Genomic DNA, 11,727 nt, shown 5'->3' with positions numbered 1-11,727 from the left:
ACTTCAGAAAAGTAGACAATGCATCGAAGTTTATGGTTAAGAAAAATGCACTACAATCTGAGTGAGTACAAACGCGAAAGACAAAGGATTTTAGATCCACTTTCCTGAATAAATTTTGATGTAAACAGGAAGAACACAGAGCTTGTTTGGACTTGCACGTCTCCAGAGAACATTATAACAGTATATGTGTGACTGTGGAGACAATACATTTGATCACTACAGATACATACAGTATGTTCAGTCATCCCATTCTATCATTTTGAAAAAACACACCCATTGCCCAAGGTCCTTCACAAGTAGGACATACACTGTGTATTATATTCAGTTCAGTAATACGCAGTCAACAGATTATAAAAAGATGATATTACACTCGACTATCTGTTAGTGGAAACCTATACAGCAACAATTTCCATTCAAAAAAAAGTGTTGGCTCAGTTTTGTTTGTATGGCTCACATTTAAATCATCACTTGATTTGGTTCATGTTATTTCTGCAGCATCAGTAAGGCCAAATGAGCACATGAAAGCCTGTGGTCAATGATTTCTTTCTCCAGACTATTCATGTGTTACCTGGACGTTTTCATCAGGATGAATTTAAATCATCATAATGGCATTTGTCCCTGAAATGTATCATGAGACAAAAAACTATTTACACTGATATTGCTGGTTAACAGATATTGCTGAGTCAGTTTGACTTTATGACTCTTCTCTACGTGTGCTATTGTTACGCTTTAGCTAAACAGTATTTTTTAGCATTTACCATTATCCTGTAATCACCATTTATAGGAACAGTGGGCACCATTTATCAAAAATTACATAATCTCACTCTAATTCTCAAGGCTGAGACTGAGGAAACTTTTCTATTTACTGTGAATGCACATCTTGTAAATTTGAGATGTGGGACAATATCTGTTCTTCTTTTTACTGTAGGACACAATACTAAGTATTAACTCGTAAAACTTAGTGGAAAAAAAACTTAAGGAACTATTAAGGCCACAGAAATAGCATACTGAAATGTTAATGATATTCAGTGGTATTTCTCTGTCTCTTAGAGGACCAAAATTGACATTAATCAATTCCACTAGGAGCATAACATTGTTGTCAGGTGCTGTTTCTGACCTTACATGTGCCCTTAAAACAAGTAAGGCTGGAGGAGCTTGGTTAAATGCTCTAAATGTCCTCCTTTAGCATATCTTCAATTTCTCTGTCCCAGTTGTCATCATGGTTTTCGTTATCGGCCAACACATCATACTCCTTAAGTTCCTCCTGCAACTCTCTTTCCCAGTCCGCAGTCTCCTCTGAAAAATAAATAAATAAATAAATAAATGTTAGAGTCGCTCACTGAACTTGGATAAACAACTCTTCCAATTACATGTTAACCCCGTTCGACAAAAAGACTTACCCTGTTGTGTGTTTGGATGTTCCCGCTTGTCCAGAACCAGCTGTTCCATTTCTTTGCGCAAGTCGTCCTCATTTATCTTGCAAGAGTCAAAAGCATCACTCACAAATTCAGACACAGGCGGGCTGGTGGATATCTCCTCTTCATCCTTTCATTAGATAAGCAGAAGGAGGTCTGAATGTAACTACACTGATTTTAGTCCTACTTTCTAACAAACACTCTTATTTTATTGGGTTCTTATTCTTTGAAAACAGGCGGCTTACCTCAGTTGACTTTGGTTTCATACTGCAGGTGGTGGGGCGAGTTTTCCCTTTAATTACATCTGCAAAAATCATTTTGGCATTATCTCTTCAGAAGGCGATATTCATGTTTTCCCGATAACATTAAAGGTGCAGGCTAATCCAAATAAATTATTCCCTACTACTGTGTTTAACATCGCAATCAAACAGATTGTGGCTCAAAGTTCCAAGTACAAAATTTTCTGAGGTGAGCTTTTTCATTTAACTACACCTCACCACTCTTTTTGTTTGATTACATTTAATATTTATGGTTCTGTGTGTGAGAAGCTATCATTTAAAATGAATTATCTTTATTCTTCTCACTGACAAGAACATTAGGATTAATACAGGCCTCATAGTTTTACACTACACAGCAGACTGTACCCTTCTGATGAGGATCCTCAGGACTGCAGCCAGTTTTCTCCTCATCCCTCCGTTCAGCAGCCTGTTGAGCTGCTAGAGCTGTGAGCTGAGCCGACTGTTTAATCAAGGACACGCGGTAGAAGTAATTCTTCCAGAAGACTTCTTCTTTCACCCTAAATGGAGAGACACAGAGGAACAGACAGTCATCTCTGTGGCGAAATAAAATATTTTTCTTTTTAACAAACCTGTACTTCTGCAGGGATGAACATGATGAAAACACAAGACGAAATTAATCCACGTGCAGGAAGTGAAAGATTCTCACTGCTTAGGGACCAGATGGAAGCGCATCTTTCTGAGGAGCTCATCTTCCTCCAGCATCACCATGGCGATTGGATACATTTGCTCAAAGTCAAAGTGAAAATGTACCCCAGCAGGAGGGTCTCGCAAAAAGTTTCTTTTGTCCTGTCAAAAAATTAAGAAATAAACCAAAGTTAAATTTTTAACATCGTATTTGCACAATTTAACTATTTTTCCAAAATAAATGTGTTTAGGTTTTATACTAACAGCTGAAAGAGCTAAAATCTGTTGCTGTATGGTGTCCTCTTCATTATAACCCACCCATGGTGGCACAGCAGCACCTAGTGACAATGAAAACTAGGCTGTAGTTACAGTGTTGTGGTGTATATGTATTTACATGATATCCCTTTTAGGTCACCACGCAACTGTTTAATGAACATCAAATGACCACTTTAAGGCTTGACAGTAATAAATGGCTGGATATAAAATAAATACACTATTTAGTGCTTACCAAACTTTTTTGCTTTTTTCTCCTGAACAAACTTTTCTTGTTCTTTCTGGAAATCACCCAGAATGGTCTGAGGGAAGGAAACATCTCATCAGAGAGGCCACATGTCTTTAGTACAGAGAAGGATGTGGAATCATTTCAATTATGAGAGACAAGGAGGGATATTTACCTTATCAATTATTCCGTTTATCTTCCCCTCCTCCACACTTTTCTTTAATGTTGTTGCTGTCTCAGCGACGGACTCTGACAGTTTCTTTGAGGCACTGCTGGCGAAATTATAGATGTAACCTGCAAAGAAGCAAGAATGACGATCAATCCTGGGGTTACACGGACTAAACACGAGCAGCAAAGTCTGCTGTCACAGCTTTTACTGTACTGTACTTTATCAAACTTACCACTAAAGCCCTTTGCTTTCTGGAGAACTTGAGGGGGTTCAGCATCTTTCTTGGCAGCACTGCTCTGCTCACTTTCAGCAGCAGTCGTCGGTTTGTTTATTTCGTGACTCTTGTCCTCACTGACATCAACAACAGACTCGCCTTCTTGTTTAACTTGGCCATTTTCGCTTTCTAATCCAAGCCAGGTTCCCCAGTTCTTAAACATACTTTAAATATTTTGTCAACAAAGTTGTTAGAAGTTCTTTAACATGCCCTAATGTTTGCGTTTTTCGCCTATACGTCAGTTTTATGACAGTTTGAAACTAACTACAGTCTGATAGCTGATGACGTTTCATAGCGCACCCATTTCCGCAAATTTCGTAAGTTTGGCCCTACTGGCTACCCTTAAGTTAACAGGTTGTCATGGATACGCGCTCTAAGCGAATTTACGGGTTTGTGTCTTTACATTAATTAGAAGTAAGCTAAACAGCGATTTGGTGGCGTTAGTTATATCCAACCCCCTGAGAGTATTGTTAAAGTCTCAACTATGAAGTTAGAATAAACTTAGATCTCTAATTATAAAGCAGAGCAAAGCTTTTTCTTTAGGGAGATCTTACTTTACTTGCTAGCTAACGCTAACGCTAGATGGCACGCTTGCGCTGTGTTTTGCTACACTTGTTATCCCTGTTGTCCATGGATGGAGCTAGGTTAGCTTAGCTAATTTAAACTCTCCTGAGAGTGTCAGTGTGTCGTCCTCGGCTTGTATGATGCAGTAGGATACGGACTGACTTCGTGTTAACCAGTGGAAACTGTCGGCTTATTCCACTAAACCGTTCGCACACCTAGCCACTTGTTTAAAAAGCGATTCCCTTGAAAATAAAATCGGTTACAAAAGATGAAGTATGTGTAACGTAAACCTGGGATATAGCTGCGTGCCACCCCGAGGAAGCTTTCGTGTTCACCGGTTTATCCAGAAGTTGAACTCCCAGGTAAGGTCATCCGTTTAAACTGTTGTTTTTAATATTTTGTAATGAAGCTACAGGTTTCACGAAGTAGAGAAGTTCATTTTATAAAGGTGCGCTTGTTTGATACGAAGATTTGGTTTCCTATGGAAGAGAACAGGTCTGTGTAACTCAGCTCAGTTTGACTTATTTGTACAGGCGAAGATGGTTTCCATTGTGCTGCTCGACATTGTTCGTGTGTGTAATTCTCTCACACATAAGAGCATTAAGTTTAAGTCAGTCTGTCTGGAGTATGACAACAGGTGTTTACCGACCGTTGTAGATTTCTTAAGTTAGTGACACCGGGATGCAGTTTTATTCCCTATAAACAGAAGGGGGAAGGGTGCGTAGGAAAATAGGTAAATGTACTGTTTTGAACATTCACATGTTCGTTTTGTGACCTGAACCGTTTGTCCGTTTCAAATTAAGAGCATAAACGTAATTTCAGAAAAGCCAGAAGACTATGGAAAGTATATATATTTGATACCGCAGCTTGTAGTCCTAATAAATCTGAATTCATTCGGCCTATGGCTGTATATTGTATGCACTGGATTCTTGTCGAAATAAAGGTACATTTAATGACATTGGTATAATTTCCACCAACTACCCCAAATTCCATAATTTTCTCACAGCTTTTGTGTCAGGTTTTATGTGTCATGGGACTGTAGTGTTTGAATATATATATACTTACTCTGTTACTCAGCACTGACGTGCCCTGATCACTTTCTCTTGTCTTCTAAACATTGTCATTAACACAGATCAAAGCTTACACCTTGTAAAAGACAATAGGCTACAAATAAACCAAGTTTGGCACTGCAACAAATGAAGCTCATAAGTCAGTGTTGATCTGATTAAGATGCATTTGTTCAAAATTTAAAAATGTGTTTTGATCAGATTAACATGAACAGCATTGTGTAAAATCCCCATATGAACTTAATTACAACATTTTTTATTTCAATAGACTATCTATTATGAATTCAGGATTTTTAAATTTCCCTTTGTTTTTTTTAATAAGGCACAACACTCATAGTGAAGATTCCGTATATCAAATAGGTTTACAATGACAACTTGCTTAGAGCAGATATAAACAATTGCATGAAGAAAAAACATTGTCCTAAACAAGGTCAGCTGTAAACAGTGGCATAAGAAATGGCAAAAAAAAGGAAAAAAGAGAATATTTTCAGTTAACCAATCTAAAATGAGTCTCTAATATAATATTGGCTTCTCCAGCCACTGGCAAATGGTCACTTAGCTTTATTCATGAGTGTGGATTGTCGAACAGTCAGTAGTCTTTTGAGGTCAACCTCAGGTTCAGGAGGGCTTAAAAGATCAGCAGTATAACGTGGGGCCAGCCCATCCTGAGCTGTGAAAGTGATTAAAATCTTGATGATTTCTAAAATTGTCCTGTCAGTGGGGTAACATTGTCCTGTTCTTTTGTACCGGTGAAGATCTAGCTGTAGCTTTCTGCACCCTCAAGGCTCTTTGGACACTAGATTTCAGAGGGAGTTACAGCGGGGTGTCATCAGCATAGCACTGGAACTGAACATGCTCACAGATTATATGCTCGACAGGATTTTCTACTTTAGAACAAATTCTTCTTATTATGTGTTGACTGGACATGGTTTAATCTAATATCTTTTTTTAAATTTCTTTGTTTTTATAACAGTACCATGGATGCTGAGGGATATAGAAATGATTTACACTATGCAGAAGCAGAGCCCCATTGGCATATGATGCAGAAATCAGGAGATCTGGATCAGAGGAGCAGAGATGGTGAGGGATGGAAGCTGGTGGATGTATTTCTTTCAGGAGGTGCACCATGGGGATTTACACTCAGAGGTGGACTCGAGCATCGAGAGCCACTGCTCATAACCAAGGTGAGTTATCTAAAAGACTCAAAGATGGCTGAGAAATTAGGTGTTAAATGCAAGTTACCTGTCTGGAGAGCTGGGTTTTAGCTGCAAGACTTAATAGGCAGTACCCTTTAATTTTTGCTATCTGTAAATTGTCACTTCCAATCAAAATGACAATGTCATTAACAAGTTTACATTGATTTAATACTGTTGCAGTCAGCAACATACAATAAAATTTGATAGTCACTGTCACTGCATTCAGCCCAACCATTTTTACTGTTTAAGAAGTGTAGGTTTACCAAGTTAATAACCAATAAGAACAAGAACATGAGTCAGACGTGTGTGTTTGTGTAGGTCAGTGTGTAGCTGCATCAACATCAGTCCATGGTTGATTGTTCCAAATGAAGTCCCTCTTTAAGTGAACATCCTCAGCATCCTTTCGTACTACAGGTTCCCACAAAAGTTATGATTTAAAAAATTTCGTGGTGGCACAGGTGATGATGGCAGACAAAGTTAAACATTACTCTCTGTGTTTGTGTTTGCACAGTCGTTTTTGGCAGTGGTGGCCCAGACCAGCGAAGATTATAATTTTACTAGTGGCTGTCATCTAACTAAACACAAGGTGCTGACTGCTCTGGCACCTGACCCATCACTGCTTACTGTACATGGCAGACATGTTTTATTGTTCTTCTGTATATTTTTTCAGAATTTGATTCTAGGTATTAAAATGAAAGATAGAAGGGGAAGGGGATTACTAGAGACAAATGCAGATTTTGATTTTGTATTTCATATGCACAGTACACTGCTTTAGCTTTAGACATAGTCAGTGGACAGCAATATCAGTCTTCTCGTTGGTCAGTTGGTCTGCCACTTTAATCCAGGCTGAAATATCTCAACAACTATTCATGGTTCCCAGATGAAGAACCCTAATGACTTTAGTTTTCCCCTGACTTTTCTCTAGCGCCACCAATTTGTTCAGTATCAGTAAAACTAATGACAACTCCATCAGAACTCAGCTGTACTTCGTGTTTTATGTTAACTGGTAAATGTTATCATGATAATGAAGATTATGAACATAGTAAACATTAATATTAGCGTGAAGCCAAAGGAGTAATAGAGAGGAGTAATAGACGAGAAGTGTATTGACATATTGACCGACAGCTATGAGATCCCACCCCTGACTGTGGCCATCTTTGATTGGATATTTGAAGAAGGTTATATACTGTACTTAAAATATCAGTATTTTGGTATTGCTATCATGAGCTGTGGTCATTTGGAACATTTTGGCTCAATGTGTAATAAAATCAGAGGGCTTGAAATTCAGCTTTTTACGTCAACTTTCTACAAAAACTAAACAGAACATGCACTATAGCTTGTAATTCTTGTATGCCATGACTTTAAATATGTGAAATGAGTCACAAAATGCATCCAGTGGCCATGAGAGGGAGACTACCTAATCCCAGTGCAGCCCAATCAGCTCTGAAATCACACTGTAACCTCACTTCTCTGTTGACTGTGTAATGATTTACTACAAAAGACCTTGCTAGTTAATTTGGCTTGGTAAAATACCAGCACCTGTTAGTCGGGAGCTGTGTCCCTGCTTGATTTCTGTTCACCGTTTCTGTGTTGACCCAAAACGGGTCCAAAGTCCAACTCTGATGACCGAAACTTGGGACGTCAGGCACCATATGGGCTTGGGGCGATACAGTCAGGACCAGCTTCACCCCATTACCGTAGGTTTTACAAGCATGTGATTCAAATGACTAGAATTCTGACCATTTTAAGTCTTTAAGCTGGAAGATTAAAGGTCACATTGCCGAATTGTGCAGGGTAAAGTATTTCCCAGCTGGACTGCAGTTCTCCAGTTTGACATTGACAGCATTTTATTGTTAATGTCATGCCATTGAATGCCACAGTGTTACTCCAAGGACCAACAAACGTGAATCTGTTTGAATCTGATGGTGAGATTCTAATTCTTTAATTCTTTATTAGAACAGTTTAAGAAGGTTTTTACTCTGAACTTTTCACCTGTTGCTGGTTGGCACGAAAAGAAAGTTTTCAGTCATCTCATAAAGTAAGTTGGTCATGGACTTAACTGAACACGTTTTTCAAGCTCTCTTCAAATGCTTCAAAGTTTAGTTTGCCGTCACTTAGGCTACGGTGTATGTTATTAGATCCCACCTGGACCCCTGCTCTCTCATATTTTTGCGCTGGGTTGATTTTCAGTTCGAAGGGTAGCATGTGGTACCAGGAGCAGGCGAGGAATGTTGGAGCTTTGTTTGATTTTCTAAATGTAGTGAATTATCCATGACAGTCTGAAGCCTGTTGGAATGGCATGATGTGATAAATTAAGTCAGGATTAGTGATTTGTGCTCTTTTGGTGCAGCTCTCAGATTCTAACCATCGATTTAAAAAGGTGTCTTGTTGATAGAGATGCAAGTAAATCTGCTATTTCCCTGAAAGTTACTGAAAAGAATGTTTAAAGTCTCATTCCCAACATTTGTTATGTCTTCTGATATAAATATGTGCATATACAGCAGTGGCTGTATGAACCAAGTAACACAATGTTAGGTTTCGTACAACTAGCCATATGTCAGCCACAGTCCACGTTACTTTGTTGAACTACACATCTGAATAGTCCAGTTAGATGTGATTTTTTTCCTCCCTTTATTGTGTCTTATTAATTTTAGGTATTTCTGTTTCAGTGTGAGTAGTGAGAAGTGAGCACACTGGTCTTGGCAGGATTGTTGTATTTTACATAAAAACCTGACACACTAAGTTTGGTGGGCCAACAAATTGTTTTTGTTTTTTTAATCACTCTCTAATAGCTGTTATGAAAGCTTGTAAAAAAGGGCCCACAGTTTGATGAGAGGTTTAGAGTATTGGTTAAAAAATATCCTGGATCTAATTAAAATTCTTAACATTCCACTCATAGCACAGGTTATGCTCAAGGTCTTCGTGGACTTAAAGTCCTTAGTCTCAATAAACTTAAATAATCCTGTTTTACAAAACCCAGCTGTTCATGCACCTCATACATATGTTTCCTCTGCCGGGATCAAACTTTATATGGAAGGAAAAATTGTTTTTGCTCTTAAAGAACTAGAACCAGAAACACTGCAAAACTGTCTCTGTTCTTACATGCTGTGATAAATCACCTGCAGGTAAACAGGTTTTACCAATTATTGAATCCTTTGTATTACAACATTGTGGACTCAATTTGTCTGAGGATTGCTCAACCTCTGGAGCAAAGATGATTCATGCAGAAACCGGATTATGGCTTATGGGAGGAGAAAGACTTGAAGATTCAGATAGTTTGCTATTTGTGGAAGTCAAGATTATGGAGTTTGGAACATGGAATGCTGAAGGGATTTTAAAGGACATTTGGGCTGAAAAGAAGGAATGGTTCACTGTGCGCTCTTTGATGGAAATGGTTAGACTTATTATGTATGAGATACAAAACACAGCTGTTGTAAAAGGTGCTTCAGTGTTAGCTACTGTAAATGTAAATGTTGCTGCGGTGCCATAACTATACAGAAGCTGTTTTCAGGCTCATGTGGGAATTTGCAGTTCTCTCTGTTTGATGGAAGTTTTATAGGCAAGACTCAGAGACAGAGAATCACTGTTATATGTATGACTCAGTAACTTTTCGAAATTCTTTTGAAGGTAGCATAGAAATGATAGCCAGGTTTTTAGTACAGTAGTACTGCAGTAGTAATGCAGTATAAAGATGACAAGTTCTGTCTTTAATCAGAAAACCAGTGAAAGAACCAAAGCTAAAACACTTTTGAGTGTTTTAGGTTCTTTCAGTTCATTGTTTTGGTTTTGGTAATTTCATGCCACAATTAAATTTAGCGATTTATAGGAAGAACTAAACAAAAGGCACAGATGCTTAAAACATCTGTTTGTCCACATTTACAGAGACATGCTATTAAAACTTAACCCCCCCCCCCAAAAAAAACAAACTACAAGCTGTGCAAAGGTCAACTTTGGGTGCCTTTGTTTATGTGGTTGCTGTTGGCTTGTCAAACTGCAATGAACATTCTCAATGGTGTGTGCAGGCAGTGCCTAAAACCATACATGAGGTCTGAGTTCAGTGCCCCGTCAGCACGCTGCACAGGACATCTGTCAGCAGAAAAGACACATTCCTTATTCTCATTGCCACCACATCCTTCCCTTCATGTCCCACAGAGAGAGATGAGGCTATTTTTGAGGATACTCAGGAATCCAGGATGGCTGCAGTTTGACTGATTATAGCCTGGAGGAAGATGGTAAACAAAGGACATGGTATGGCTCACGCTGATTGGGCTGCTGTGGTGAAAAATGTTTGGAGAAGCAGTATGAATCTCCTGCCTTGATGCTGTGTGAACACTGTCTTTATTCACCCTTGTCACTGTTTGTTGTTTTTATTTGCATTCGCTAAAGTGTTTTGTTATTGTGGAGCGAGATCGTATTGAATAAAAACCAAACACGTATATAGCCGTAGACTGTCTTTCACACATTCTGTCAAGTTGTTGATCTTCAAGACACAATTCAGCGCTGGCTGACATCGTCATCTTTTATCATCATGAACACACACAGTAGTTTATTTTGTTTATTTTTATTTTGAATGTGTATTCATCCCCAGCTGAAAATTGTCCCCAGTAAATAAACAGTTCACTTCTGTTTGAATGAGGTTTTCTGAAAACTACAGAACCCAGCTGTTTTTAGGAATTTACTGAGCCTTTCTTAACCAAAAAAAAAAAAGCTATATATTTTTAACTCATTTGCAAACATGTTTATCCTTTAAAGTTTGCTACCTGGTCTGTGACACCTCTATCTAAGATCTTACCTTAGTCTTACGTAACCTACAACAGCTGTTATGCCTGGGAAAAATAACCTGTAGACTAAATGTGATTAACATTATTCAGCCCATTGTTATCTAGTGAGAATGGTTTTGCAGTCCCAGAAAAATGGAGGTATTTTATGTCCAGTTTAAACACTGTGACTTACAGTAAATGTATCAGTCAGTGATTCAGTGTCTCTACAAAATACACTACCATATCAGGACCATTTCAGGAATCTAGCCAGCCATCATAAAACCCCTCATCCTTAACCCTGCTTTAAAATTGGAATTACAGAAGAATGAAAAGAGGCTACATTAGAGCTGTTTGGGCTCTGGTTCTCTGTGCTGAGTAAAAAGGCCATATAAGACGTAATGGTCTGTAAATGTACACATACCTCTGTAGTTGAGTCATACGGCCCCCTCTCACAGTTCGAGTGGATAACTGATAATCAGCTGCAGAGCTTGGCTTTTGTGTGTTAATGTGCCAACTGCCAAGCAAGTTCTCACTGCTTTTCTTTCCACACGGAGCCGTGCTGTCCTGTACCTCTAATATCTGACTTTCTGCGTCAGTGTGAGGACAGCTCTGACCTCAGAGCTCAGTCTATCTGACACTTCAGAGATCCTCTCTGTGGCAGTGATTCTTCCAGTGTAATATCTTTTTCTCTATTTGGGGGGTCCAGAGATACTGTACATCAACACTAGCAGTTGCTGACTTCAATGCACTGTACTAAGCTCACTGTACTTCCCTTTGACAGATGTGTTATTCCAGGTGTCTGCACTCAGACAAATACAATACCGTTTGTTTTTACATCATGCCACTGGCCTGGACAGCAG

General features: G+C 38.8%; 2 protein-coding genes across 4 annotated transcripts in view; one reads left to right on the top strand and one right to left on the bottom strand.

Moving 5' to 3' along the window:
- Positions 1-12: 12 nt before the first annotated feature.
- Positions 13-3,577, bottom strand: LOC121183068 (synapse-associated protein 1-like). Of its 2 annotated transcripts, XR_005894186.1 has the most exons (10): positions 3,239-3,577; positions 3,013-3,131; positions 2,847-2,913; positions 2,603-2,676; positions 2,361-2,500; positions 2,060-2,211; positions 1,661-1,719; positions 1,401-1,545; positions 924-1,296; positions 13-831 (listed from the first exon to the last, which is right to left on the bottom strand). XR_005894186.1 is itself a non-coding variant. In XM_041039905.1 (9 exons), exons 1-9 carry the CDS (start codon positions 3,441-3,443, stop codon positions 1,169-1,171), a joined length of 1,089 nt encoding a protein of 362 aa, XP_040895839.1. In that variant the 5' UTR covers positions 3,444-3,577; the 3' UTR covers positions 13-1,168. The 2 variants fall into 2 exon arrangements, 1 of the variants encoding a protein (XP_040895839.1); XM_041039905.1 differs by having other exon boundaries at positions 13-1,296.
- A 403-nt stretch (positions 3,578-3,980) lies between these two features.
- shroom2a (shroom family member 2a) overlaps positions 3,981-11,727 on the top strand; it is a 29,723-nt gene continuing 21,976 nt past the window's right edge. The window contains exons 1-2 of one of the 2 annotated variants that reach the window (XM_041040317.1): positions 3,981-4,206; positions 5,885-6,095. In XM_041040317.1, the coding sequence (XP_040896251.1) occupies positions 5,889-6,095 (207 nt within the window). In that variant the 5' untranslated portion in view covers positions 3,981-4,206; positions 5,885-5,888. Of the gene's footprint in view, positions 4,207-5,884; positions 6,096-7,795; positions 8,033-11,727 lie in introns of those variants that run through there. The other variant, XM_041040318.1, reaches the window with a different exon arrangement.

The sequence above is a fragment of the Toxotes jaculatrix genome, chromosome 6 (genome assembly GCF_017976425.1).
Source record: "Toxotes jaculatrix isolate fToxJac2 chromosome 6, fToxJac2.pri, whole genome shotgun sequence".
In the NCBI taxonomy this organism is placed as follows: Eukaryota; Metazoa; Chordata; class Actinopteri; family Toxotidae; genus Toxotes; species Toxotes jaculatrix.
Note: the sequence above shows the minus strand (reverse complement) of the source record. Positions and strands in the feature narration are given on the sequence as shown.